This window comes from Trachypithecus francoisi, unplaced genomic scaffold (genome assembly GCF_009764315.1).
Source record: "Trachypithecus francoisi isolate TF-2019V2 unplaced genomic scaffold, Tfra_2.0 Lachesis_group12, whole genome shotgun sequence".
In the NCBI taxonomy this organism is placed as follows: Eukaryota; Metazoa; Chordata; class Mammalia; order Primates; family Cercopithecidae; genus Trachypithecus; species Trachypithecus francoisi.
Genome location: NW_022681457.1, coordinates 7,921,317 through 7,948,335, shown reverse-complemented (window position 1 = coordinate 7,948,335; position 27,019 = coordinate 7,921,317). Strand labels below are relative to the sequence as shown.

Sequence of the window (27,019 nt, the reverse complement as noted above, 5' to 3'; positions counted from 1 at the left end):
TCTTGAACTCCTGACTTGGTTATTCACCTGCTCAGCCTCTTACAGTGCTGGGATTACAGGCGTGAGTCACCGCGCCCGGCCCATAATAGTTATTTTTTCTGCTCCTCTCCTTCCTCCCACCCTCCACCCTCAAGTAGATCCCAGTGTCTGTTGTTTTCTTCTTTGTGTCCCAGTAAATATTTTAGTTTCATATTTGATTTTGCTAGTTGTGAATTTACATGTTATCATGTTAGTAAACACGGCTAGCTTGCTCTTTGACATTTGCGTTGGAAATTGGCTCCTTTGCGATTTTTCCCTGTATAAAGAGTGCATTAGTGGCTGCCTCTGCACACACCTGCATTACTACAGATATCTGAAGGTTCCTCCAGCTCAGGCAGGTGAAAGGGTGATTGCTTCCTCTAGGATGGGGCATTTCCTGTTTTCTTTTTTTTTTTTTGAGACGGAGTCTCGCTCTGTTGCCCAGGCTGGAGTGCAGTGGCCGGATCTCAGCTCACTGCAAGCTCCGCCTCCCGAGTTTACGCCATTCTCCTGTCTCAGCCTCCCGAGTAGCTGGGACTACAGCCGCCCGCCACCTCGCCCGGCTAGTTTTTCGTATTTTTTAGTAGAGACAGGGTTTCACCATGTTAGCCAGGATGGTCTCGATCTCCTGACCTCGTGATCCACCCGTCTCGGCCTCCCAAAGTGCTGGGATTACAGGCTTGAGCCACCGTGCCCGGCCTTTCCTGTTTTCTTAAATCCCACAAGATTCCCCCTTACCCCCGACTGCCAAAGTGTCCTTTTCCAGCCTGATGAGATTCCTCTTCAGTTAAACAAAATTTGCTACTTTTTATATTTTTTAAAACTTTATATATGTATATACACATCCCCACACACGTGCACACACATATACATACAAATACATATATACACACATATATATTTTGAAAATCTGGGACAAATGACAACTCTTTGTATTAACATCTAGTTTTTTGTGAGTCTCTGTAGGTTTTTTTTTTTTGTGAACCTATATATACACAATTGATTTTTGTACTTTGAGTAATTTTGTTTTCATGTACTTTATTTTCTTTTGAGATGGGGTCTCGCTTTGTTGCCCAGGCGTGAGTTCCCTGGCGGGATTGTAGCTCACTGCAACCTCCACCTGCAGGGTCAAGCCATCCTCCCTCCTTAGCCTTCCAAGTAGCTGGGACCACAGGTGCCTCCCACCACGCCCAGCTAATGTTTTATATTTTTAAAATTTTTTTGAGATGGAGTTTCTGTTGCCCAGGCTGGAGTGCAGTGATGCGATCTGGGATCACTGCAACCTCTGCCTCCCTGGATCAAGCCATTCTCCTGCCTCAGCCTCCTGTGTAGCTGGGATTACAGGCATGTGTCACTGTGCCCAGCCTATCTTTTACTGTGGACGTTGTCATCTTTTAAGACATCAGTCGTGCTCTCTCTCATCTAGATAATGTCACTTGGTGTGTCAGTGTAAGTTGCAAACATTTTTATAACAGGAACCTAACATTGATTTTTCATTTGTTTATTTCTTGTATTTCTCACAAACATAAGAATTTCATACTGAAAGTGTGTCTTGACTTCTTCAAAAACTATAATAAAGACATCATGTGGTGAAAAATCCCTTCCTCAGATTTGTCAGAACATTCACTACAACTAAATGCAAGCTTTCCCCTCTCCTCTTCTCATTTTCAGTAAAGATAAGACTCCTCCCAGAACCATTTGCTTAAAATGTGTTTTCATTTCAGGGTCTATTGACATTCAGGGACGTGGCCATAGAATTCTCTCAGGAGGAGTGGAAATGCCTGGACGCTGCTCAGAGGACTTTATACAGAGACGTGATGCTGGAGAATTATAGGAACCTGGTCTCCCTGGGTGAGGATAACTTCCCTTCAGAAGTGGGGGTGTGTCCTTGTGTATCTTTGCATTTTCTCTTGTTGCCTCTTGGAAGCCTCATCCTTGCTTGACTAAAATGGAAGCCTTATTGATTTTGACATGAAAAGCTTCACGATGCTGAGAACACACCACTGCACTCCAGCCCGGGTGACAGAGCAAGACTCTGTCTCAAAAAACAAAAACAAATCTTATGGCAGACTTTAAACATATCCAGTTTCCTGTTTGCTTTTCTTGTGCCTTCAATTTGGTAGTCCTTGGAAGAGAGCTCAATGTCCACATATTACATATTACAATGCTCCCTCAGCATTCAGAAGGAAGGAGTCAGTAGAGGAATTTGTGAAATATTTTCCTACATCCATCTGTAATGTCTTCTTTCCTACTGAAACATAGGGCTGGGACTCTAGAAAAGCTCCAGCATGTCATGGTCCTTTCTTTTTATAAACAGGAGTCTCTTTCTGACCTGCTGTCTCCATGTTGGAGCAAGGGAAAGAGCCCTGGACCATGGAGAGTAAAGTGAAAATAGCAAAAAAAATCCAGCTGTGTGGGAATGTATTACAGGTGTAAAGGCAGGTAAGAGCTCAGATGGGCAGAGTGGAAGCTCCACCTTCCAATAGTGTGTGGGGAAACTCTCTGCAAGTGGGAGAATTCTGTGGGAAAAGAAAAGTTTCAATCCTGAGATCTCTGAAAGGGCATCTTTCTTTGCACCTGCTTATCTCTCTGCTCTTTCGTTCTTTCTTTCTATTCTTTCTTTCTTTTTTTATGACACAATCTCACTCTGTGGCCCAGGCTACAGTGCAGTGGCATGATCTTGGCTAACTGCAGCCTCTGGCTCCTGGACTCAAAGCATTCTTGTGCCCCAGATTCCTGAGTAGCTGGAACTGCAGGCTCTCACCACCATGCCCAGCTAATTTTTGTGTTTTTAGTAGAGATAGTGTTTCACCATGTTGGCTAGGCTGGTTTCAAACTTGTGATCTCAAGTGATCCACCTGCCTCAGAATCCCAAAGCACTGGGATTACAGGTGCGAGCTGCCATGCCTGACCATTGTTATTATTTTAAATAGTTTTGTCTTTTAGTTCTTTAGATATTTGGGCAGATGTTATTGTTGCAGGTATGTTAAACATCTTAAAGTTATAGCATAATAAACTTAAAATTTCCATAACCTGGATGTGTGCAGGGGCTCACACCTGTAATCCCAGCACTATTGGGAGGCCATGGTGGGCAGATCACCTGAGGTGAGGAGTTCAAAACAGCCTGGTTAACATGTTGAAACTTCGTCTCTACTAAAATTACAAAAATTAGCCAGGCGTGGTTGTGGGTGACTGTAATGCCAGCTACTCAGGAGGCTGAGGAAGGAGAGCCTGTTGAATCTGGAAGGCAGCAGTTGCAGTGAGCTGAGATTGCACCATTGCACTCCAGCATGGGAGACAGAGCAAAACTCTGTTTCAAAAAGAGAAAAAAAAAATTCCATAACCTGCAAAAACTACTTCTTCTCCACACAAATTAAAAAACATTTTTTAAAATTTATGTCAGAATTATTTCTGTGTATGTTGTATTTTCATTAACATATGTACAGTGTTTTTCTGCCTTATATTTTAAATAATGTAAAAAAAGTTTAGTTATGAAGAAAAGGTATACATACGCCAGTTTCTGTATCTGTCCTTTTATTAATTACTTTATGTATTTGTGAGACAGAGTTTTGCTCTTGTCACCCAGGCTAAAGTACAATACTGCAATCTCAGCTCACTGGAACCTCTGCCTCTCAGGTACAACCAATTCTCCTGCCTCAGCCTCCTGAGTAGCTGGGATTACAGGCATACACCACCACGTCCATGTACTTTTGTATTTTTAGTAGAGACAGGGTTTCTTTTTTTTGCCTGGGCTGGTTTCAAACTCCCCACCTCAGGTGATCTGCCTGGCTCATCCTCCCAAAGTGCTGGGATTACAGGCATGAACCACCACACCTGGACTATCTGTCGTTTTTTTCACATTTACTGGAGAACTTTATTTATTTATATTATTATTATTATTATTGAGACAGAGTCTCACTCTGTCACCCAGGCTGGAGTACAGTGGTGTGATCTCAACTCACTGCAACCTCTGCCTTCCGGGTGCAAGCAATTCTCCTTCCTCTGCCTCCTGAGTAGCTGTGACTACAGGTGCACGCCACTACACCCAGCTAATTTTTGTATTTTTAGTAGAGACGGGGTTTCACCATGTTGGTTGGGCAGGATGGTCTCGATCTCCTGACCTCGTGATCTGCCCCCTCAACCTCCCAAAATGCTGGGATTACTGGTGTGAACCACCACACCCAGCCTGGAGAACTTTATATAGACTTGTGGGTTGGAGTTACTCTTGTTTTGTTTGTTTGTTTGTTTGTTTGTTTTGAGACGGAGTCTCTCTCGTTGCCCAGGCTGGAGTTCAATGGTGCGTTCTCAGCTCACTGCAAGCTCCACCTCCCGGGCTCATGCCTGCCTCAGCCTCCCGAGTAGCTGGGACTACAAGTGCCTGCCACCACACCCGGCTAATTTTTTTGTATTTTTATAGAGACAGGGTTTCACCGTGTAAGCCAGGATGGTCTCAATCTCCTGATCTTGTGATCTGCCCACCTCGGCCTCCCAACATGCTGGGATTACAGCCATGAGCCACCACACCCGGCCTGGAGTTACTCTTTAGCCTTCTTTCATTTCTTGTTTTTTGTTTGTTTCTTTGAGACAGAGTTTCGGTCTGTTACCCAGGCTAAAGTGCAGTGGTGTCATCTCGGCTCACTGCAACCTCCAATTCCCAGGTTCAAGCAATTCTCCTGCCTCAGCCTTCCAAGTAGCTGGCACTACAGGTGAGTGCCAACATGCCAGGCTAGTTTTTTGTGTTTTTTAAGTAGAGATGGAGTTTCAGCTTGTTAGCCAGGATGGTCTCAATCTCCTGACTTAGTGATTTTACCTCCTCAGCCTCCCAAAATGCTGGGATTACTGGCGTGAACCTCTGCACCTGACCTGTCTCAAGGTTTTTAAAACGTTAGTGCTAGTACATGGCTTCAAGTATTGCAAGTTTTACAGTACAGACTCTTAACTTCCTTTGTTTAATTAGATTTGTCACCTTCAGTGATGTTAATGATGAGATGCTCTTTTTCCTGTCTCTGTCATTTCACTGTCCTGTTAGAAATAGCTTAGAGTGGCCAGCCGCAGTGTCTCACTTTTCTAATCCCAGCACTTTTAGAGACCAAGGTGGGTAGATCGCCTGAGGTCAGGAGTTTGAGACCAGTCTGGCCAACATGTTGAAACATTGAATGTACTAAATGCCAAAAATGGGCCAGGTGCAGTGGCTCACACCTGTAATCCCAGTACTTTGGGAGGCTGTGATGGGTTGGTCACTTGAGGTCAGGAGTTCGAGACAAGCCTGGCCAATATGGTGAAACCCCGTCTCTACTAAAAATGCAAAAATTAGCTGTGTATGGTGGCATGCACCTGTAATCCCAGCTACTTGGGAGGTTGAAGCAGGAGAATCCCTTGAACCCAGGAGGTGGAGGTTGCAGCCTAGCCAACATGGTGAAACCCCATCTCTACTAAAAAATGCAAAAATTAGCCGGGCATGGTGGCACATGCCTGTAATCCCAGTTGCTCAGGACCTAAGGCAAGAGACTCATATGAACCCTGGCGCGGAGGTTGCATTAAGCCAAGATCATGCCATTTTACTCCACCCTGGGTGACAGAGCGAGACTCTTATCTCAAAAAAATAAAAATACATAAAATTTTAAAAAATGTCCCAGCATGCCTGTTCCACATGGATATAGGTAATTTTGTAACAGTTATTCAGAAAAATACCATATTAACATTTTCTTTTTTTTGAGATGGAGTCTCACTCTGTCACCCAGGGTGGAGTGCAATGGTGTGATCTCAACTCACCACAATCTTTGGCTCCCGAGTTGAAGCGATTATCCTGCCTCAGCCTCCGAAGTAGCTGGAATTACAGGCGCCTGCGACCACGCTTGGCTAGTTTTTGTATTTTTAATACAGATGGGGTTTCTCCACATTGGCCAGGCTGGTCAAACTCGACCTGAGCTGATCTGCCTGCCTCGGCCTCTGGAAGTACTGGGATTACAGGCGTGAGCCACCACGCCCTGCCTTTTTTCTTTTCTTTCTTTCTTTTTTTTTTTTTTGTTGAGATGGAGGCTCATTTTGTCACCTGGGCTGGAGTGTAGTGGTGTAATATTGGCTCACTGAAACCTTAACCTTTTGGCTTAATGCAATTTTTGTGACACAGCCTTCGGAATAGCTGGGAGTACAGGTGCAGGCCACCATACCTGGCTAATTTTTGTAATCTTTTGTTATCTTGTCAGTGCTATGATTGTTTGACAATACAGAATTTCCATTGATTTTAGTTATCCTTACAACAGCGTGTTGTGGATTATTTACCAGTATGGTATATTGTGTGATTCTTTAGCATTTATTTGTATACACTAAATATGCTGTAAATATGAAGAATATATATTTTATATTTTGATGTGACAGTGATGTGTTTTTTTGCAAACTGATACACTTTAGGGGCACAGTGGAAAAACACTCCTTTCTTTAGACTCACACATGTGCCCTGTCAGTGTCTTGTCATGATATTGGGAATAGGCTTCTGTAGAAATGATTTGAAGTACATGTAATTGCTCTTTATTTATTAAAGAATCTTACTGCTTTAGTGTTCATAAGCGTTGAAGATCATGTTTGGGAAGTTTAAAATAAGTATTGCTTTTTGTGTTATTTTTACACATTTCAGTATTATTTGCCATCTGTACTTAATTGGAAAACTATTGGTGTTTAAATTTTGTAGATATCTCTTCCAAATGCATGTTGAAGACATTGTCATCAACAGGGGAAGGCAATACAGAAGTGATCCTCACCAGGACATTGCAAAGACAAGCAAATCATCACACTGGAGATTTTTGCTTCCAGAAAATTGAGAAAGACATTCATGGCTTCGAGTTGCAGTGGAAAGAAGATGAAACAAATGGTCATGCAGCACACATGACAGAAATCAAAGTGTTGGCTGACAGTACAGACCGACATGATCAAAGGCATGCTGGAAACAAGTCTAAAGATCAGCTTGGATCAAGCTTTCATTCACATCTGCCTGAACTGCACATATTTCAGCTTGAAGGGAAAATTGATAATCAAGTTGTGAAATCTCTCAACAATGCTTCCTCAGTTTCAACATCCCAAAGAATTTCTTGTAGGCCCAAAACCCGTATTTCTAATAAGTATGGAAATAATTCCCTCCATTCTTCATTACTCACACAAAAATGGGAAGTACACATGAGAGAAAAATCTTTCCATTGTATAGAGAGTGGCAAATCCTTTAATTGTAGCTCACTTTTAAAAAAACATCAGATAATCCACTTAGAAGAGAAACAATGTAAATGTGATGTATGTGGCAAGGTCTTTAATCAGAAGCGATACCTTGCATGCCATAGATGTCACATTGGTGAGAAACCTTACAAGTGTAATGAGTGTGGTAAGACCTTTGGTCACAATTCATCCCTCTTCATTAACAAGGCACTTCATACAGGTGATAAACCTTATAAATGTGAAGAATGTGACAAAGTTTTCAGTCGCAAATCACATCTTGAAACACAGAAGATAATTTATACTGGAGAGAAAACATACAAATGTAAGGTTTGTGACAAAGCTTTCACATGTAATTCATACCTGGCAAAACATACTATAATTCATACTGGAGAGAAACTTTATAAATGTGATGAATGTGGCAAGGTTTTTAATCGACTATCAACCCTTGCACGCCATCGTAGACTTCATACTGGAGAGAAACCTTTTGAATGTGAAGAATGTGACAAAGTTTTCAGCCGCAAATCACACCTTGAAAGACATAAAAGGATTCATACTGGAGAGAAACCATACAAATGTAAAGTTTGTGACAAGGCTTTCGCATATAATTCATATCTGGGAAAACATAGTATAATTCACACTGGAGAGAAACCTTACAAGTGTAATGAATGTGGCAAGGTTTTTAATCAACAGTCAACTCTTGCACGCCATCATAGACTTCATAGTGCAGAAAAACCATACAAATGTGAAGACTGTGACAAAGTTTTCAGGTGCAAATCACACCTTGAAAGACACAGGAAGATTCATACTGGAGAGAAACCATACAAATGTAAGGTTTGTGACAAGGCTTTCCAGAGTGATTCGTGCATTACAGAACATCAGAGAGTTCATACTGGAGAGAAACCTTACACATGTAATGAATGTGGCAAGGTTTTTAGTACAAAAGCAAACCTTGCATGTCATCATAAACTTCATACTGCAGAGAAACCTTACAAATGTGAAGAATGTGAGAAAGTTTTCAGTCGCAAATCACACCTGGAACGACATAGGAGGATTCATACTGGAGAGAAACCATATAAATGTAAGGATTGTGACAAGGCTTTCCGGAGGGATTCACACCTGGCACAACATCAGAGAGTTCACACTGGAGAGAAACCTTACAAGTGTAATGAGTGTGGCAAAACCTTCCGTCAGACATCATCCCTTATAATCCATCGTAGGCTTCATACTGGAGAGAAACCTTACAAGTGTAACGAGTGTGGCAAGACCTTCAGTCAGATGTCATCCCTTGTATACCATCATAGACTTCATAGTGGAGAGAAACCTTACAAGTGTAATGAATGTGGCAAAGTTTTTAATCAACAAGCACACCTTGCACAGCATCAGAGAGTTCATACTGGAGAGAAACCTTACAAGTGTAATGAGTGCGGCAAGACTTTCAGTCAGATGTCAAACCTTGTATACCATCGTAGACTTCATAGTGGAGAGAAACCTTAAAAGTATAATGAGAGTGGCAATGCCTTCCATCACAATTCAACCCTTATAAGTCATAAAGCCATTTGTACTGGAGAGAAACCTTACAAGTGTAATGAATGTGGCAAGGTTTTTAATCAAAAAGCAACCCTTGCACGTCATCATAGACTTCATACTGGAGAGAAACCTTACAGATGGGAAGAATGTGACAGAGTTTTCAGTCGCAAATCAAACCTTGAAACACATAAGAAAATTCATACCGAAGAGAAACCATATAGATGTAAGGTTTGTGAGAAGATTTTCGCATATAATTCATACCTGGCAAAACATCCTAGAATTCACACTGGAGAGAAACCTTAGAAGTGTAATGAATGTGGCAACACCTTTGGTCAAAATTCACGCCTTGTAATTCAAAAGACAATTCATACTGGAGAGAAACCTTACAAGTGGAGTGAATGTGGCATGGTTTTTAATCAACCATCACACCTTGCAAGTCATCATAGATTTCATTCTGCAGAGAAATCTTAAAAATGTGAAGACTGTGACAAAGTTTTCAGTTGCAAATCACAGCTTGAAAGGATAATTCATACTGGAGGAAAACCATACAAATGTAAGGTTTGTAACAAGACTTTTGGGAGTGATTCACACCTGGCAAAACATACTAGAATTCACACTGGAGAGAAACCTTACAAGTGCAGTGAGTGTGGCGAAGTCTTTAGTGGGCAGTCACCACTTATTCACCATCAAGCCATCCATAGTATACAGAAAGTTAACTAATGATTGTCACAAAGTTTTCAGCAATGCTACAATCATTGCAAATCATTGGAGAATGCATAATGAAGAGAGATCTTACAAGTGTAATAAATGTGGCAAATTTTTCAGACATCGTTCATATCTTGCAGTTCTTTGTCCAACTCATGCTGGAGAGAAACCTTATAAATGTCATGATTGTGGCAAGGTCCTCAGTCGTGTTTCATCCTACGCAAAACATAGAATTCATGCAGGAGAGAAACCTCACAAGTTTGATGATTGTGGCAAAGCCTTTACTCTACGTTCACATCTCAATTGGCATCAGAAAATCCATACTGGACAGAAATCTTACAAATGTCATCAGTGTGGTAAGGTCTTCAGTCTGAGGTCGCTCCTTACAGAATATCAGAAAATTCATTTTGGAGACAGTTATTTCAAATGTGATAAGTATAGCAAACCATCAAGCATGAGTTGACATTACAGTCAAACAAGCATTGACCTGAGTTTGAGTTGACTTAACATTGAGTTCAAGCATTAATTGACATTAAACTGTTTATGTTAAGAGGATTGGACTGGGTGCTGTGGCTCATGCCTGTAATGCCAGCACTTTGAGAGGCCAAGACAGGTAGGTCACTGGAGGTTAAAAGTTTGAGAACAGCCTGGCCAACAGACGGGAGCCACTTTTCCCAGCCTGTATTTTCATTTCTTTTTTTTTTTTTTTTTTTTTTGAGATGGAGTCTTGCTCTGTCACCCAGGTTGGAGTGCAGTGGCATGATCTTGGCTCACTGCAGCCTCTGCCTCCCAGGTTCAAGTGATTCTCCTGCCTCAGTCTCCCGAGTAACTGGGACTACAGGTGCGTGCCACCATGCCTGGGTAATTCTTTGTATTTTTAGTAGAGACTGGGTTTCAGCGTGTTCGCCTGGATGATCTTGATTTTCTGACCTTATGATCCACCTGCCTCCACCTCCCAAAGTGCCGAGATTATGAGTGTGAGCCACCGTGATTGGCCTGTTTTTTGTTTCTTTAACAAAGCTATATGGATTTCTATGAGTGTTGTATTGAATCTAAATCACATTTGGTTATGTAATCATTGAGCAATACTAATTTTTCCAATCAATATGGGTTGTGTGTGTATTTATACATTTTTAATCATTTTGATCAATGTTTGTAGATTTCAAGGTACAAGCTTCTCACCTTTATGTTTATTCCTAAATATTTCTTACTTTAAGCTCTTTAGCAAATGGAAGTGGTTTTTAATTTTCTTTTAAAATTATTTGTTGTTAATGTATGGAAATCCAACTAATTTTTGGTGCTGTTATTCTATTCTGCAAATACACTGAATGTGTTCCAGTTGTACTTTGGTTGACTCTGTGATTTTCTTCACAGAAGATCATGCCGTCTACAAACAAATAGAATTTTACTTCTTTCTTTCTGATTAGGATGAGTTTGATTTCTTTTGCTATTTCATTGCCCTGGCTAGGACAGCCAGTATTGATTGAATAGAAGGGCTGAGAGCATTCTTGCATCATGTGAGATCCTACAGGAAAAGCATTCCATTTTTCCCTGATTGTTTATTTCCACTGTGGTCATTTCATGGATTGTCTTTGTATTGTTGAGGTAAATTTCCTTCTCTATCTATTTTGTTTAGGATTTCCATGATGACTAGATGTTGAATTTAGTGAAATGCTTTTTCTCCATGTATTGAGATGATGTGGTTTCCATCTTTCATTCTGTTCAAGTGGAATATCACATTGAATTGCTTGAATATGTTGAACCATCCTTACATCTCAGAAATAAGTGGCACTTGAATATCTACAATCCTTTTTATATCATCCTGAATACAGTTTGCTAGTACAAGGGGTCTTCAAGAAGTTCATGAAAAATACATATTATAAGAAAATTGTGCATGACATCACATTTTTTTGCACCAAAATAAAATGATACAAATTTATGTGTAAAAGGGGTAGTTTTGGCCGGGCGCGGTGGCTCAAGCCTGTAATCCCAGCACTTTGGGAGGCCGAGACAGGCGGATCACGAGGTCAGGAGATCGAGACCATCCTGGCTAACACGGTGAAACCCCGTCTCTACTAAAAAATACAAAAAAAACTAGCCGGGCGAGGTGGCAGGCGCCTATGGTCCCAGCTACTCGGGAGGCTGAAGCAGGAGAATGGCGGAAACCCGGGAAGCGGAGCTTGCAGTGAGCTGAGATCCGGCCACTGCACTCCAGCCTGGGCGACAGAGCGAGACTCTGTCTCAAAAAAAAAAAAAAAAAAAAGGGGGGGTAGTTTTAGGTACTCAGAAGGGTAAGATGAGTTTGAAAACAGACTCAATCAAAGCAATGTAAATTCTGCTAAAATTGAAAGAAGAACAAACATCAAATTTACAATGAGACCAGATGCAGTGGCTCAGGCCTGTAATCCCAGCACTTTCAGAGGTCAAGACAGGTAGGTCACGTGAGCCCTGGTATTCAAGACCAGCCTGGACAGAACGGTGAAACCCCTTCTTTACAGAAAATACAAAAATTAGCTGGGCATGGTGGCACATGCCTGCTGGTTCAGCTTCTCTGGAGTTTGTAGTGGGAGGATGGCTTGAGCCCAGGAGGTAGAGGCTGCAGGGAGCCATGACCATGCCACTGCACTCCAGCTTGGGTGACAGAGTGAGATAGTGTCTCAAGAAATGAATATGGGGAAGTTTGGGTAGAGGGACAATGAAATCATTGATGCTTTATGAAAAGGTTATGGGGACGATGCCCAAAAGAAATCACTAGTTTTTAAGTGGATAATTCATTTTAAGTTGGGACAAGACAATGTTGAAAGTGATGCATGGAGTGGCAGGTAGACCATTCACATCAGTTTTACAGACAAAAATAGATCTTGTTTGTGCTGCGATGAAGAGGACTGACAGCTAACAGCAGAAAGAATAGTCAGGAGTTTGAGACCAGCCTGGATAACATGCTGAATCCCCATCCCTACTAAAAATACAACAATTAGCTGGGCATGGTGGTGGCCACCTGTAATCTTAGCTCCTTGGGGGGCTGAGACATGAGAATCGCTTCAATCCATTAGGTGGACGTTGCAATGAGCCGAGATCGTGTACCTGCACTCCAGCTGGGCAACAGAGCAAAACTCTGTCTCAGAATAAAATAAAATAAAATAAAACTGCTTCTCAGATAAGCTTTGGTAGAATCTTAAAGGGTCACATCATTGTTTTCCAACTATGATATGTGTTAAAAATTTCTTCTTTGACCGCACATTTTATTAGATTTTTTTTAAACCATTATAAATGGTTTTTCTCTGAAATCTATTGTATTCAGTTTACATTGAGGACTGCATGCTTTCTAGTCTGTATCATATATTGGAAACATTTTCTGGTACCTGATAAATGATTCTAGTTTGTTTCAATGTGTACTTGATAAAGATGTCAAGGAACTTTTTTCTTTATGCTAACATCAAAATTTAGTTCAAGTGGCCATTATTCCATTTTATTTATGTCATCTGATTAAATGGTGAGCTGTGAGCTTCTAAGTCATAGTTCCCCTCATGTTCCTCTGGTCCATAATATTTGCAGATGTTGAAGGATGGGCTGGAATGACCTGGAACCTTGTTCCACTGGAGCCCATATATTCATGAAGAAAACATTTGCTCAGATCTCCTTTGTACCGCTGCTTCTTTTTCAGTGTTTTAAACACCTATAGCTATGTGTTCACAATTGTGTTTATTTTGAACGTTTCACAATCATTTTTCTGGGAAAATAATTACATGTTTAGGATTCATGCCATCAGAGCCTTAGACATTGAAAGAGACATTTCATTTGCTCAGGTATATAAAATGGTACTGAAATTTTTTCCTTCTTTTTGAGACAAGAATATCACTCTGTCACCCATACTTGAGTGCAGGGACATGATCTTGGCTCACTGCACCCTCCACCTCCCAGGCCCAGTGATCCACCTTAGTCAGCCTCCCAGATAGCTGAGACCACAGGTGCACACCACCACACCAGGCCAATTTTTTGTACTTTTAGTAGCGATGGGGTTTCACCCATCGCTACTCCCAGGTTGGTTTCAAACTCCTGGGCTCAATGGTCTACCCACTCCAGCCTCCCAAAATGCTGGGATCACAGGGTTAGCCACCATGCCTGGCCCATCCTGAATTTTCTAGAGAAGGAAAACCAACACAGCCTATTGGTGTTTCCAGACCATCACATGGGAATCAGCCACACTTCCTGACTCAACTCAGAGCTTCTCAGGATACCTTGGTGAAATGTCTCCTGCTCGGAAAAACTGACTCAGCCTGTAATGTACAGGTGGGGAATAAGACCAGAAAAGCTCAGAGTGACACTGACCCCTGAAATCCTTCACCAAATAGTGTGTGGCTTTTCCTGTAGGAGAGAGTCATGCTCAGGTGTAATTTGAATTTTAAATGGATTCCTGTCCTCCCAAAATGTAAAAAACACAAAACACCAGAATGGAAAAACCAGGGGATTAGACTCAAATCGTCTTGAATCTATTCTTGTCTCTGTCCACACCCACTGCTTTTCCTAATCTCATCTCACAGCTTTAACCTACCTACACGGCTCCATGTCCCCTGCAGGTTTCTTACCTGAGCTCTACAATTCTGTGTCCTGTTGTCTCCTCAGCTCTCTGCTGGGACATCAAACTGGCACCTCCACATTCACGTGCCCATAAGTGACTTCCTAAACTCCCAAACACATTCCCTTACAGTCCTACAGATCTCAGATGAGGGTGACTGTGTAGTTCCGGGGACTTAGGCAAACTTGACAGCATGTATTTTAAGTATGGGAGATAAATTACATTATTTGTAAGCGTTGTAATTTATAATGTAAAGAGAAAGTTGTGTGTACACATAAAAGGAGTGAGAAAATACATCATTTCCAAAATTCTTTTGAGGTGTGGGGGAAAAATGTTTCAAGACCTCATCCCTATGGATCTGTGCTCCTAGGACCCCTCTAACCTCACCTCCTGCCTGCGTCCTCCTAGCTTTCTCTGCTCCAACCATGCAGGCCTCTTTCCTTTTTCTGGGGCCGAGGTTTCTCCCATCTCAGAGCCTTCACCTGTGCTGTCCCTCTGCCTAGGACTCTGTGGCCACTGAGCTGCAAGTGACAAGCAGAGTTTCTTCCCCAAGTCTTTGTTCTGACATCACTTTTACTATGGAGAACTTTGTGGTCTCCCACAGCCCCCCATTTGTCATGACAGCTCCACCTTCACCCCCACCTCTGGTCCATGCTGCCTGTTCTGTGTGATTCTTTTTGTTCCTTCGCTATTCACTGGATCCTGGTGAGAACAAGTCTCTAAGCAGAGAGCAGAGCCAGAAGCTGGGGCTGTGCTGGGCTGGTGCCCTCTGAGTGGAGTTCAACCATGACTTTACAATGGGGTTCTCAGGCATTTAGCAAATACATCTTTTATGCTGTTTTATCAGAGATTGCTATTTTCACAGTATGCGACCCACCCTCAACAATACCTACAATGGCACAGGTGATTCTCATCTGTCTCCAGCATTGAATGTCAAGGCAGTTTCCTTCATGTTGAGAGCTGAGATCAGCCTGTGATCCACAGGGAGGTGAGGGGGCTGCGCTCTGCATGGAGTTTGGTTAGGGCCAGATCTGTGCCCTGAGGGTCTCTCTCCTGCTGCAGCGTGTGTGTGGACTATTCCAGGAGTGGAGCAAGATCTGAAAACGGGTCAAGGTTACCCTTGTAGATCTTCCTGTGGGACTTTCTTATCTCTGCATGATCTCTGGGGCAGTGGGCAGCAGAGGACCATCTTTCTCCCGGGTGAGGTCTCCCCTGTGTGTGTGTTTTGTCACAGGAAAGGAGGGAGTGATTTCTAAACATTAAATCTCTGAATTTTTTTTTTTTTTTTCACATACAGGATTGATTTTCAAAGACTCATGTTACATGAGGAAGCCACCAAGAAGAGCAAAGAAAAGGATCCAGGGATGGCTCTTCCTCAGGTGAGTGATATTCCTCGGTGGATTCCGCTGTCTCTTTCCTTTCTGAAATGCCAGGTATTGTAGTTGCCAGTCTTCTCTGAGTCTGAAGCGTCCTGCCTCACACATTTGCTCGCACTCACCCAAGACTTTTCTCAGTCCTTGTCATCTTCACTTAAATTCCATCTCCTATAACCTAGTGAATGAGCTTGGGAAGAGGCTGCACTGGGCATGGGCCTGGGAAGGGCTCACACCAGACATGGATGGAGACGGGGTGAGGGTCCTGTGCTGTCAGTGATGTTGGGCAGCAGGGATTGTTCAGCGGCCACATCTGGGTGCACGTTTAGCTCTTTCTGGACCAGATCAGAGAAACTGTATATGAAAGTCATACATTAATGTGCGCTGGTATCTGGTAAATTCTGGAAAAGGAGGCAAACTAAGGTATATATTTTGTGTCTGATTTTGTAATGCATTTGAATCTACACTAGTGAGTCAATATGTCTCTGATTCCCAGCTTTCTTTTTTAAGAGACAGGTGTCACTCTGGACCCAGTCTGGAGTGCAGTGGAACAATTCTAGTTTACAGCAGCCTCAGATTCGTAGGCTCAAGTGATCTTCACATTAGCCTGCCAAGGAGGTAGAATGACAGACAGACGTGTGCCATCACGCCAGGCTTATTCTAATTTCAGAGAAGGTGAGAATGAGAGCTATGTACAGAATGAGGGAGGGAAACAGTAATGAATATGAAAGGGGACCCTGGGTGCAGATGTGCGGTGAGTTGATTGGATGTGATGATGAAGTGATGACATGTTGCTTTCTCTGTTTAGAAGATAACAAATTAAGAATTTGTTTAAATTATACAGGTGAGAATGAGAGTTGCAAAGCTCCTGTGTCTAAGTGTGGTGCATTTTATAATTATGGCGGCAGAGGCGAGCTTCCCTTTGCAACCCCTCTTCAGCCAGAGGACAGTGACTTGACTCATTAGTTGTGGATCCCCCCTTCCCTTTTCATGGATGGGGTGGGGAGTGGGGGAGTGAAGTAGGGTAAGATGCAACTGAGTCTCTGTTACTACATCAAACCTGCATAAAAGGAATATTAAAAGTGCATTTGTCCTCTTTTTTAAAATGTTTCTTTTTTTCTAGTTCCTCTCATTTCATTAGTTGCTTTTTATTTTGTAATTTTAATTTTTTTTTTTTTTTGAGTCATTCTTATTGTTGCCCAGGCTGGAGTGCAGTGGCTGGATCACAGCTCACTGCAGCTGCAATCTCCTGGGCTCAAGTGATTTTCCCACCTCAGTCTCCGGAGTAGTTGGGACCACAGGCACACCCAAGCAGGCCCGCTTAATGTTTGTATTATTAATATTAATATTATTATTATCGTCTCTTTGTCACCCTGGCTGGAGTGCAGTGGAACGATCCTGGCTCACTGCATTCTCTGCCTCCCAGGGCTGAGCCATTCTCCTGCCTCAGCCTCCCGAGTACCTGGAATTACAGGCATGCATCAACACACTAGGCTAATTTTTTTTTTTTTTTTGAGACGGAGTCTCGCTCTGTCACCTGGGCTGGAGTGCAGTGGCTAGATCTCAGCTCACTGCAAGCTCCGCCTCCCAGGTTCATGCCATTCTCCTGCCTCAGCTTCCCGAGTAGCTGGGACTACAGGCGCCCAACACCTCGCCCAGCTAGTTTTTTGTATTTTTTAGTAGAGACGGGGTTTCACTGTGTTAGCCAGGATGGTCTCGATCTCCTGACTTCGTGATCCGCCCATCTCGGCCTCCCAAAGTGCTGGGATTACAGGCTTGAGCCACCGCGCCCGGCCTTAATTTTTGTATTTTTATTTTTTTTATTTTTTATTTTTTTTTATTTTTTTTTTTTTTTTGAGACGGAGTCTCGCGCTGTCACAGGCTGGAGTGCTGTGGCCGGATCTCAGCTCACTGCAAGCTCGCCTCCCGGGTTCACGCCATTCTCCTGCCTCAGCCTCCCGAGTAGCTGGGACTACAGGCGCCGCCACCTCGCCCGCTAGTTTTTTGTAGTTTTTAGTAGAGACGGGGTTTCACCGTGTTAGTCAGGATGGTCTCGATCTCCTGACCTCGTGATCCGCCCGTCTCGGCCTCCCAAAGTGCTAGGATTACAGGCTTGAGCCACCGCGCCCGGCCTATTTTTGTATTTTTAGTAGAGATGGTGTTTCTCCATGTTTGCCAGGCTGGTCTCGAACTCGTGATCTCAAGCATTCTGCCCCCCTCAGCCTTACAAAGTACTGAGATTACAGGAATGAGCCACTTAGCGTGGCCAGATAATTGTGTTTTTTCTAGATGACGGATTTTGCCACGTTGTCCAGGCTGGTTTTGAACTCCTAAGCTCAAGCGATCCACCTGTATCAGACTCTCAAACTGATGGGATTACAGACATAAGCCACAACATGCAATCTGTTTTTTATTTGAAAAAAAAAAACCGAATTAAGTTTTGGTATAATTTTTTTTTGAGACCGAGTCTTGCTGTCATCCAGGCTGGAGGGCAGTGGTGCGATCTCGGCTCACTGCAACCTCTGCATCCTGTGATCAAGTAATTCTCCTGCCTTACCCACTTGAGTATCTGGGATTATAGGTGTGCGCCACCTCACCAGGCAAATTTTTCTTTTTTTGTTTCATTTTGGTTTGAGACTGAGTTTTGCTTTTGTTGCTGAGGCTAGAGTGCAATGGCATGGTCATGGCTCACTGTAACCTCCACCTCCTGGGTTCTAGCAGTTCTCCTGCCTCAGCCTCCCTAGTAGCTGGGACTACAGGCACATGCTGCAGAGCTTCTTTACTTTTTATTCTGCTGTTCTCTATTACCCTGCGTGTGCAAAGTCTATAGTGGCAGATTATCACGAAACAACTGCGTGATAAGTGTAGAGTCCTTATAGCTTTCTCCACTCAGCATATCCAGCCTTTGCCAACCTGAGGCACGGTCGGGGGAATTAAGAATTTCCTAGTAGAATATAAAACAATCGAGAGCAAGACCTAAGCAGATAGGATGCGTTGGTGGAAGTTCTGTCAATGCAGTATCACTAGCAGCTTTATCAGCCGCTAGACTATTCTCCGCAGCCTCCTTCCTGTCATTTCCTGTGGCAAATTCTGCCAGATACCTGTGTAGTCCCCTTTCATTTTATAATAGAGAACCTTGGACTCGCCAGTGTTAGCTGCTGGAATGAGGGGTTTGTCCAGCACATCCAGAATGTCACAACAGGTTAATGTTAGCTCAGTCTCAAATATTTGCGAGCACCCCCAAATCATTCCTAGGCTGTCTTCTCCTCCCTTGTTTTCTTCTTCCTGTTCAATGCAGCTGCTTATTCTCCAGGAGGCCCTTATAGCTCCAATCACATTCTTACATGCAATAGAGAGAAGGTTTCTTTCTCCAACAGTCAGCTCCACATCCATCTTTGCTGCTTTTTTCATGGTATCACTCAGCCTGCTCGGTCCACTTCGCCTAGTACACAAGATCCTCTTGATCACCCATAGTGGCAGCAGCTCCAGCAGGGTCTGCACTGCGAATGGAAGTGGATAGTGTCTCCAGACTTCCTTTCTTTTCTTTCTTTTCTTTTTTCTCTTTTCTTTTCTTTTCTTTTATTTTCTTTCCTTTTTTAACAGAGTCATGCTCTGCCGCCCAAGCTGGAGTGCAGTGGTGTGATCTCAGCTCACTGTAGCCTCTCCCTCCCAGGTTCAAGCAATTCTCCTGCCTCAGCTTCCCCAGTAGCTGGGACTCCAACAGGCGTGTGCTGCCATGCCGAGCTAATTCTTGGTTTTTTTTTTTTTGAGACGGAGTCTTGCTCTGTCGCTCAGGCTGGAGCGCAGTGGTGTGATCTTGGCTCACTGCAACCTCTGCCTCCCAGGTTCAAGCAATTCTCCTGCCTCAGCCTCCCAAGTAGCTGGGACTACAGGCATGTTCCACCACGCCCAGCTAATTGTTTGTATTTTTAGTAGAGACAGGGTTTCACCGTGTTAGCCAGGATGGTCTCCATCTCCTAACCTCATGATCCACCCACTTCAGCCTCCCGAAGTGATGGGATTACAGGCATGAGCCACCATGCCCAGCCAATGTTTGTATTTTTAATAGAGACGGGGTTTCACCATGTTGGCCAGGATGGTCTTCATCTCCTGATCTTGTGATCCACCTGCCTTAGCCTCCCAAAGTGCTGGGATGACAAGCATGAGCCACTGCACCTGGCCTTAATTTGAAATTTAAATGGATTCCAGTCCTCCCAAAATTAAAAAAAAAAAAAAAGCAAAAGAAGAGCAAAAACAGTGGATTAGACTCAAATCACCTTGAACATTATCATCTCACAGCTTTAACCCACCTACACGGCTCCATGTCCCCTGCAGGCCTCTCCTCTGAGCTCTACAATCCTGTGTCCAGTTGTCTCCTCAGCTCCCTGCTGGGACATCAGACAGGCATCTCCACCTTCCTGTGTCCATAAGTGACTTCTTAAACCCCGAAACACATTCCCATACTGTCGTACGTGTCTCAGATGAGGGTGACAATTTACTTCTGGAAGTTTAGCCAAACTTGACAGCATGTATTTTAAGTATGGGGGATAAAATACATTATTTGTAAGTGTTGTAGTTTATACCATAAAGAGAAATTTGCATGTATACATAAAAGGAGTGAGAAAATACATCATTTCCAAAATTCTTTTGAGGTGTGGGGGAAAAATGTTTTAAGACCTCATCCCTATGGATCTGTGCTCCCAGGACCCCTCTGACCTCATCTCCTGCCTGCGTCCTCCTCACTTTCTCCGCTCCAGCCATGAGACGGAATCTCATTCTGTCTCCCAGGCTAAAGTACAGTGGCATGATCTCAGTGCATTACAAGAAAGTAGTGTCTCCATAATTGTGCTTAGAACTCTGTGGTGCATGAGTGGATAAACTGTTGAACAGGAACCTAGGGGAGCTACAATGACAAAGTTCAAGTCCATTAAAACTAGCAAGATGTATTCCTTACTGCGCACACATGAATCATGACTGTAAGATGTTTACAGTTAAGGAAAGCAGCTTAGTAGTACCTGCAGGGACAAACTTCTAAAGAAACACAATGTCCACATGACCCAATATCCCATGACAATGTATGCTTCTAAGATAATTACAGTCATGCTTTCAAGTACCCCCACGCTAAAATACCAAGGATAGCTTTTCTTTTCTTTTTTTCCTTTTTAATGTAGTTTCACTCTTGTCATCCAGGCTGGAATGCAGTGGCACAGTCTCGGCTCACTGCAACCTCCGCCTTCCGGGTTCAAGCGAGTCTCCTGCCTCAGCATCCTGAGAAGCTAGGATTACAATCATGCGCCACCACGCCCGGCTAACTGTTGCATTTTCAGTAGAGATGGGGTTTCACCATGTTGGCAAAACTGGTCTCGAACTCCTGACCTCAGGTGATTCCTCTGCCTCGGCCCTCCAAAGTGCCGGGATTACAGGTGTGAGTCACCGCGACCGACCAAGGATAGCTTTAAATTGACAAAGTAATAAGTTTTGTAACACTGTCAGTCCACTGGCAGGTAGGCATACCTTAGTTTTTACCTAAGCGCCTATGTAAGAAAAACTTAGAGTAGGTGTTCCCTTCGTTTTTGAGGATGCCCTACTGTGTAACTGGTAGCTTGTTTTTTGTTTGTTTGTTTTGGTTTTTGAGACAGAGTCCTGCTCAGGCGTGAGCCACTGTGTCCAGCTGTATTTATTATTATTATTATTTATTGTTTCTTTTTGAGACGGAGTTTCACTCTTGTTGCCCAGGCTGGAGTGTAATGGTGCAATTTTGGCTCACTGCAACCTCCATTTCCTGGGCTCAAGCGATTCTTTTCCCTCAGACTCCCGAATAGCTGGGAATATAGGCGCACACCACCACGCCAGGCTAATTTTTGTATTTATAGGAGAGACGGGGTTTCTCCATATTGGTCAGGTTGGTCTCGAACTTACAACTTCAGGTCACCTGCCCTCCTTAGTAATAGATCTGTATTACAAATGTGCTGGCACAACTAACTGGATGTTCACATGGAAAAGAGTAATGTATCCCTATCTCACAAAAGCAAAATTTTATTTTAAAAGTTAAAAAAAAAAAAAGGCCGGGTGTGGTGGCTTGTGCCTGTAATCCCAGCACCTTGGCAGGTTGAGGCGGGTGGATCACGAGGTCAAGAGATCGAGACAATCCTGGCCAATATGGTGAAACCCCGTATCTACTAAAAATACAAAAAATTAGCCGGGAATGGTGACAGGCGCCTGTATTCCCAATTACTAGGGAGGCTGAGGCAGGAGAATTGCTCGAACCCGGGAGGTGGAGGTTGCAGTGAGCTGAGATTGCGCCATTGCACTCCAGCCTGGGCAAAAAGAGCGAAACTCCGTCTCAAAAAAAAAAAAAAAAAGAGACGAGGAATGGAGCCCCTGCGGGAGAGGGTGTTACTTTGTCTCCCAGGCTGGCCTGGACCCCCAGGCTGAGCAATCCTCCCGCCGCTGCTTCCTGAGTAGCTGGGACCTCAGGTTCCCACCTCTGCTCCCTAGGATGGTGGAAGACATTCTTGCTGTGTTTAAGCAGCAGGTGGTGACCTCACTCCTCCATGGCCTAAGCACTCCGTCCCGCACCCCAGGCAAAGGCCCTAGGGAAGTATCTGAAACTGAGCACAGGGTGGACTCTGCCTCCCGGGTGAATGGAGAATAGAAAGGGAGAGGACTTCTATTCTGTTCTGTGGGCCGTCAGCATGAAAATGTACGTTTCGACCAGGCAGGGCTTTGAATTTTACGTTCTAGTTTGTATCCTTTTTCCAGACAATTCCAGGGCTTTGGAATCACGCTTCAGCCTTCCTGGCTGCTCTCACCTCCAAAACAGGCGCTGGGAGAGAGACTGAGAGAAGCACGGGTCCCTCTCCGACCCCCTACTCTGCGGGTAGTAAAGGGCAAGGTCTCTCCGCCTTGCGCCCCGCCCCTAGCTCGCTCAGGCCCCGCCCACCTCCTCGTTGGCTCCACCCAGGCCTAGTTTCTGTCCTGCGCGCGCAAATTCACGCAGACCGGGAAGCAGATCACGTGGAGTGAAAGTCACGCCGCCGCGGTGAGTTTTGTTCTGTGTTGTATTAAGTCAGCTCTCCCCGGTCCCGGCACCTGGAACGTGGGGTCCCCGTAGACCTGGAAGTTCTACCCCTTCTTCCTTCACCTAGAGCAAACGCAGACGTTCTCCTGGGAATCCAGAAGCCGCTTGTTTTTGGTTTAAAGTCGCCCTAAGGGTGGTCCCCTTACCGGTCTTTCTGCTATAGGGCAATGTATACACTTCCTGTCGCGTAGTTTTCCTGCTCAAAACCGTTTTTTGACACCTTTTGCACTGCGCTTTTTAAAGTCCTCACCCCGAGAGGTAAATTCGCACCCTGCGTGCCTCCCAGACTCACCCTCATCGGTCCCTGGAGCGCAGCGCCGCGACCCCAGTCCCTGGGAGGCCGCGTTCTCTGCCTGATCCTGCGGATCCCACCCTTGTCCGAAGGTGTCGTCGCCCCCCACCTCCCTCCTCATGCTGGGCCCTGCTGCTCCCCAGGTGTCGCCTCCACAGTCACCTCTTTCTCTGAGCCCGCTTGGAGAGGTGCCCGGTGCCTGTACTGTGACACGGGGTGTTCTTGCCTGCCCAGCTCCAGCCCTTGGAAAATGCGCTTCTCCGGGATGCAGGCGTCTTACTCCAAACCCTCATGTGATTGTGTGGGCCAAAGGGATCAGGAGACAGAGAGGGACTGAGAGAGCAGTAGGAAACCTGAGACAGAAAAGAAGAATGAGAAAGACACAAAACAGATGGCAAAGTAGAGGATGGTGAGGGATTTGCCAAGAGACAGCAAAATTGAAAAAGAAAATATAAGAAAGCAGGAGGAGAAAAGCAGCTGGAGAAATGTAGAGAAAAGCTAGATGTATAGAGAAATGAAGGACAGACAGCAAGGTACGGAGAGGGGCAGAAATGTGTAGGCTCATCAGAGTGAGGAAGAGGAGGAGGGATTTGGAGCCAGGGCATACAGAGCAGAGTGGTGCTGGTAGCAGAAAGAACAACAGGAGAACCACAGTAGGGAGGACACCTGGGGATCTGGGGTGCCAGAGAGGGGCCACGGGGTTACAACAGGGAAGAGAGAATTTAACAGAGAGCAGAGGAGGCACAGAGATGGGAGAAGAGGCGGAAATCTATTTGAGGATGATTGAAAGATTGGGGAGAAGGAGCAAAGGAGCAACAAGAGGTTAAATAAGTTGCGAGGATGGAGTCCGGGTAATTTTTGTATTTTAGTACAGACAGGGTTTCACCATGTTGGCCAAGCTGGTCTCGAACTCCTGACCTCAGGTGATCCACCCACCTTGACCTCCCAGAGTGCTGGAATTACAGGTGATGGCAGCTGTCCACCCACATATTCTTGATTGAAGAAATTTGCTTATGTCTTAGTTCTTTTTTCTAATTTTTTAAATTTTTTTGAGATGTAGTCTTCCTCTGTGGCCCAGGCTGGAGTGCAGTGGAGCAATCTCCGCTCACTGCAAGCTCTGCCTCCCGGGTTCACACCATTCTCCTGCCTCAGCCCCCCCCCCCCCCCCGAGTAGCTGGGACTACAGGCGCTCGCCACCACGCCTGGCTAATTTTTTCTATTTTTAGTAGAGACGGAATTTCACTGCATCAGCCAGGATGAACACTTCTGCATTTTATAAGTGTTACTGAGATTTTCTTGTAAGGAAGAATTCAATGTTGGGAGTCAATTTCATCAGATCATTTCAAAAGAATCTTTAGCCCAGGTATGTGAAAGATGTTTCTCCAAATTTTAAGGATGGAATGATAAGACCAAACCTTCCCATGAGCCCTTCCAGGTCCCCATGTAAGAATTCAGGCACACCTCACTCATCTCAGACCTTCTCAGGGTAACATGGTGAAAATGTTTCCCACTCTGAGCCCCAGTGAGCCTCCCTGCAGCTTGATGATGAAGGGCTAGACTGGAAAAGCTCAACGGGAGGTTGACCAGGAGTGATCCTGACCCCTGAAATCATTGGCAAAATAAAGTGCGGGTCTGGGTGTGGCTTTTCTTCTGGGATAGAGAAGTGCCCACTTGTAATTAGAATTTTCAATAAGATGCAGTACCCCAAAAAGGAAAAAAAAAAAAAAAAAAAGCAGAAGAATGGAAGAAACAGAGTTACATCCTCAGAAACAGAGAGCATCGCCGGGCGCGGTGGCTCAAGCCTGTAATCCCAGCACTTTGGGAGGCCGAGACGGGTGGATCACGAGGTCAGGAGATCGAGGCCATCCTGGCTAACACGGTGAAACCCCGTCTCTACTTAAAAAACTACAAAAACCTAGCCGGGTGACGTGGCGGCGCCTGTAGTCCCAGCTACCTGAGAGGCTGAGGCAGGAGAATGGCGTGAACCCAGGAGGCGGAGCTTGCAGTGAGCTGAGATCCGGCCACAGCACTCCAGCCTGGGTGACAGAGCAAGACTCCGTCTCAAAAAAAAAAAAAAAAAAAAAAAAGAGCATCTTCGGAGGCTTTGTCTGTATGAGGATATCACAGCTACATCTAAAGCAGGTCATGTCAGTCCCTGGCAGGGAACCCTCTACCGGCTTCCCGGGTTCCCCAGGACAAAAGCCCAACTCCTCACTGTGGCTCCACAGCCCTGTGTCCAGGGCCCCTGCCAGTGTCCAGCCTCCTCCTGGGAGCTTGCCCTCATCTCCTGACTCCCTCTGCTCTGTCACATTTGCTTTTCTCTTTTCCCAAACTCCAAAACCCTTCGTGTCCCAGGTCACTGTCCCTGCTCTTATTCTATGTTTCTAAATGAAGATGGCACTGTCCTTTTCTCCTTCAGGTCTAGGCTCAGAGATGCCTCCCATGCCCTCCCACCCACATCTGAAGTTCCCTCTGCCTGTCAGTGTCTATCACATTACTGAGGTTTTCTTATCTCTGTGTCAATCTCATCAGAAATGTGCCTTTTTATTTTGTTTTTATTTTATTTTTTTATTTTTCAAACAGAGTCTCACTCTGTCCTCCAGGCTGTGAGTGCAGTCTTGTGATCTTGGCTCACTGCAACCTCTGTCTCCTGGGTTCAAGTGATTCTTGTGCCTCAGCCTCCCAAGTAGCTGAGATTGCAGGTGTGTGCCTCCACACCCTGCTAATTATTGTATTTGTATTTTATTTTATTTTATTTTTGAGTCTTACTCTGTCACCCAGGCAGGAGTGCAATGGCGCATTCTCGGTTCACTACGAACTCCATTCCTCAGGTTCAAGTGATTTTCCTACCTCAGCCTCCCATGTAACTGGGATTACAGATGCCCACCAAGCCTGGCTACTTTTTGTGTTTTTAGTAGAGATGCGGTTTCACCATGTTGGCCACGCTTGTCTCAAACTCCGGACCTCAAGTAATCCACCCACCTCAGCCTTTCAGAGTGCTAGTATTACAGACATGAGCCATGGCGCCCAACCCAATTTTTGTATTTTTAGTAGAGACAGGGGTTCACCATGCTGGCCAGGCTTGTCTCAAACTTCTGAGCTCAAATGATCCTTCCACCTCAGCTTCCTAAGTAGCTGGGACCACAGACACACAGACATGCGCCACCATACATGGCTAAGCTTTTGTATTTTTGGTAGAGTTTTCCTGAAAGGGAGCTCATCCCAGCCCAGCTCTCCACTGCTGCAGTGTGTGTGTGTGGGCTTCTCCAGGAGGGGAGTTTTCCTGTAGGAATTTTTTGTTCCTGGTGTAGTGGGCAGCAGAGGGGACCGTATTTCCTCAGAGTGGGGTCTCCTTTGTATGTGTGGTTGTGTTTCAGGGAGTGGGTGTGTTGGTTATAAGCAATAAACAACATATTTGTAACATTCAGGACTGACTTCTAAAGACTCTTGGTCCATGAGGAAGAAACCCAGAAGAGGAAGAGGAAAGCAAAGGAGTCAGGGATGGCTCCTCCTCAGGTGAGATGATATTCTCGGTGGATTGTTCTGTCTCTTTCCTTTCAGAAATGCTGGGCCTTGGAGTTGGGAATCTTCTCTGAGTCTGAAGCGTCCTGCCTGACAGGTTTGCTCACACTCACCCATGCCTTCCCTCAGTCCCTCTCATCTCGCTTAGATTCTGTCTCTTGTGACCCAGTGACATGAACTTGGGAAGAGGTGGCACTGGGCATGGTCCTGGGAAGGGCTCACACCAGACATGGATGGAGATGGGGTGAGGATCCCATGGTGTCAGTGCTGTTGGGCAGCAGGGATTGTTCAGGGGCCACATCTGGATGCACTGTCAGCTCTCTGTGGACCAGGATTAGAGCAGCTGCCAATGGAAGTCACCTATTAATGTGCACAAAGAATGTGGTAAATTCTAGAAAAGAAGACCAATAAGGGAAAATCTTTTCTCTCTGATTTTATACTACATTTTTAGATAATTGAGTTACTGTGTTTCTGACTCCAAAAATCTTATTAATTAGAATGGAAGGTTCATACATAGACATGAATAGTACATGAATGATTCCTTTATTATTTTAAGAATATGAAATCAACATAAATAGTAGCAGGAGATTCATTAAACCATTCTTAGCACATTTAGCTCATGAAGACTGTGGTGTTACTGTGGAGAGGCTTGCGAAACAGGTGTTTTTTGTAAAAATGGTTACAATTTTTCTCAAATATGGCAGTAGAGTATTTCTTTTTTA

The 27,019-nt window shown here is 44.5% G+C and overlaps 3 protein-coding genes and 1 pseudogene across 15 annotated transcripts in view; 2 read left to right on the top strand and 2 right to left on the bottom strand.

Moving 5' to 3' along the window:
* LOC117093616 (zinc finger protein 28) overlaps positions 1-10,874 on the top strand; it is a 47,813-nt gene extending 36,939 nt beyond the window's left edge. For 6 of the 9 annotated variants that reach the window (XM_033228973.1, XM_033228972.1, XM_033228970.1 and 3 more), the window contains 2 exons: positions 1,743-1,869; positions 6,707-10,874. In XM_033228973.1, coding sequence (XP_033084864.1) covers positions 1,743-1,869; positions 6,707-8,715 — 2,136 coding nt within the window. In that variant the 3' untranslated portion in view covers positions 8,716-10,874. Of the gene's footprint in view, positions 1-1,742; positions 1,870-1,991; positions 2,461-6,706 lie in introns of those variants that run through there. The other 3 variants (XM_033228977.1, XM_033228976.1, XM_033228978.1) reach the window with 3 other exon arrangements.
* Positions 1-27,019, bottom strand: part of LOC117093612 (zinc finger protein 813-like) — a 361,257-nt gene that overhangs the window by 96,761 nt on the left and 237,477 nt on the right. The window lies entirely within an intron of this gene.
* The window catches only part of LOC117093610 (zinc finger protein 83-like), a 241,235-nt gene continuing 215,966 nt past the window's right edge, over positions 1,751-27,019 (top strand). The window contains exons 1-2 of one of the 2 annotated variants that reach the window (XM_033228958.1): positions 1,751-1,869; positions 15,327-15,408. In XM_033228958.1, the coding sequence (XP_033084849.1) occupies positions 15,346-15,408 (63 nt within the window). In that variant the 5' untranslated portion in view covers positions 1,751-1,869; positions 15,327-15,345. Of the gene's footprint in view, positions 1,870-15,326; positions 15,409-21,777; positions 22,445-26,203; positions 26,292-27,019 lie in introns of those variants that run through there. The other variant, XR_004441177.1, reaches the window with a different exon arrangement.
* LOC117091317 lies at positions 18,182-18,874 on the bottom strand (annotated as a pseudogene).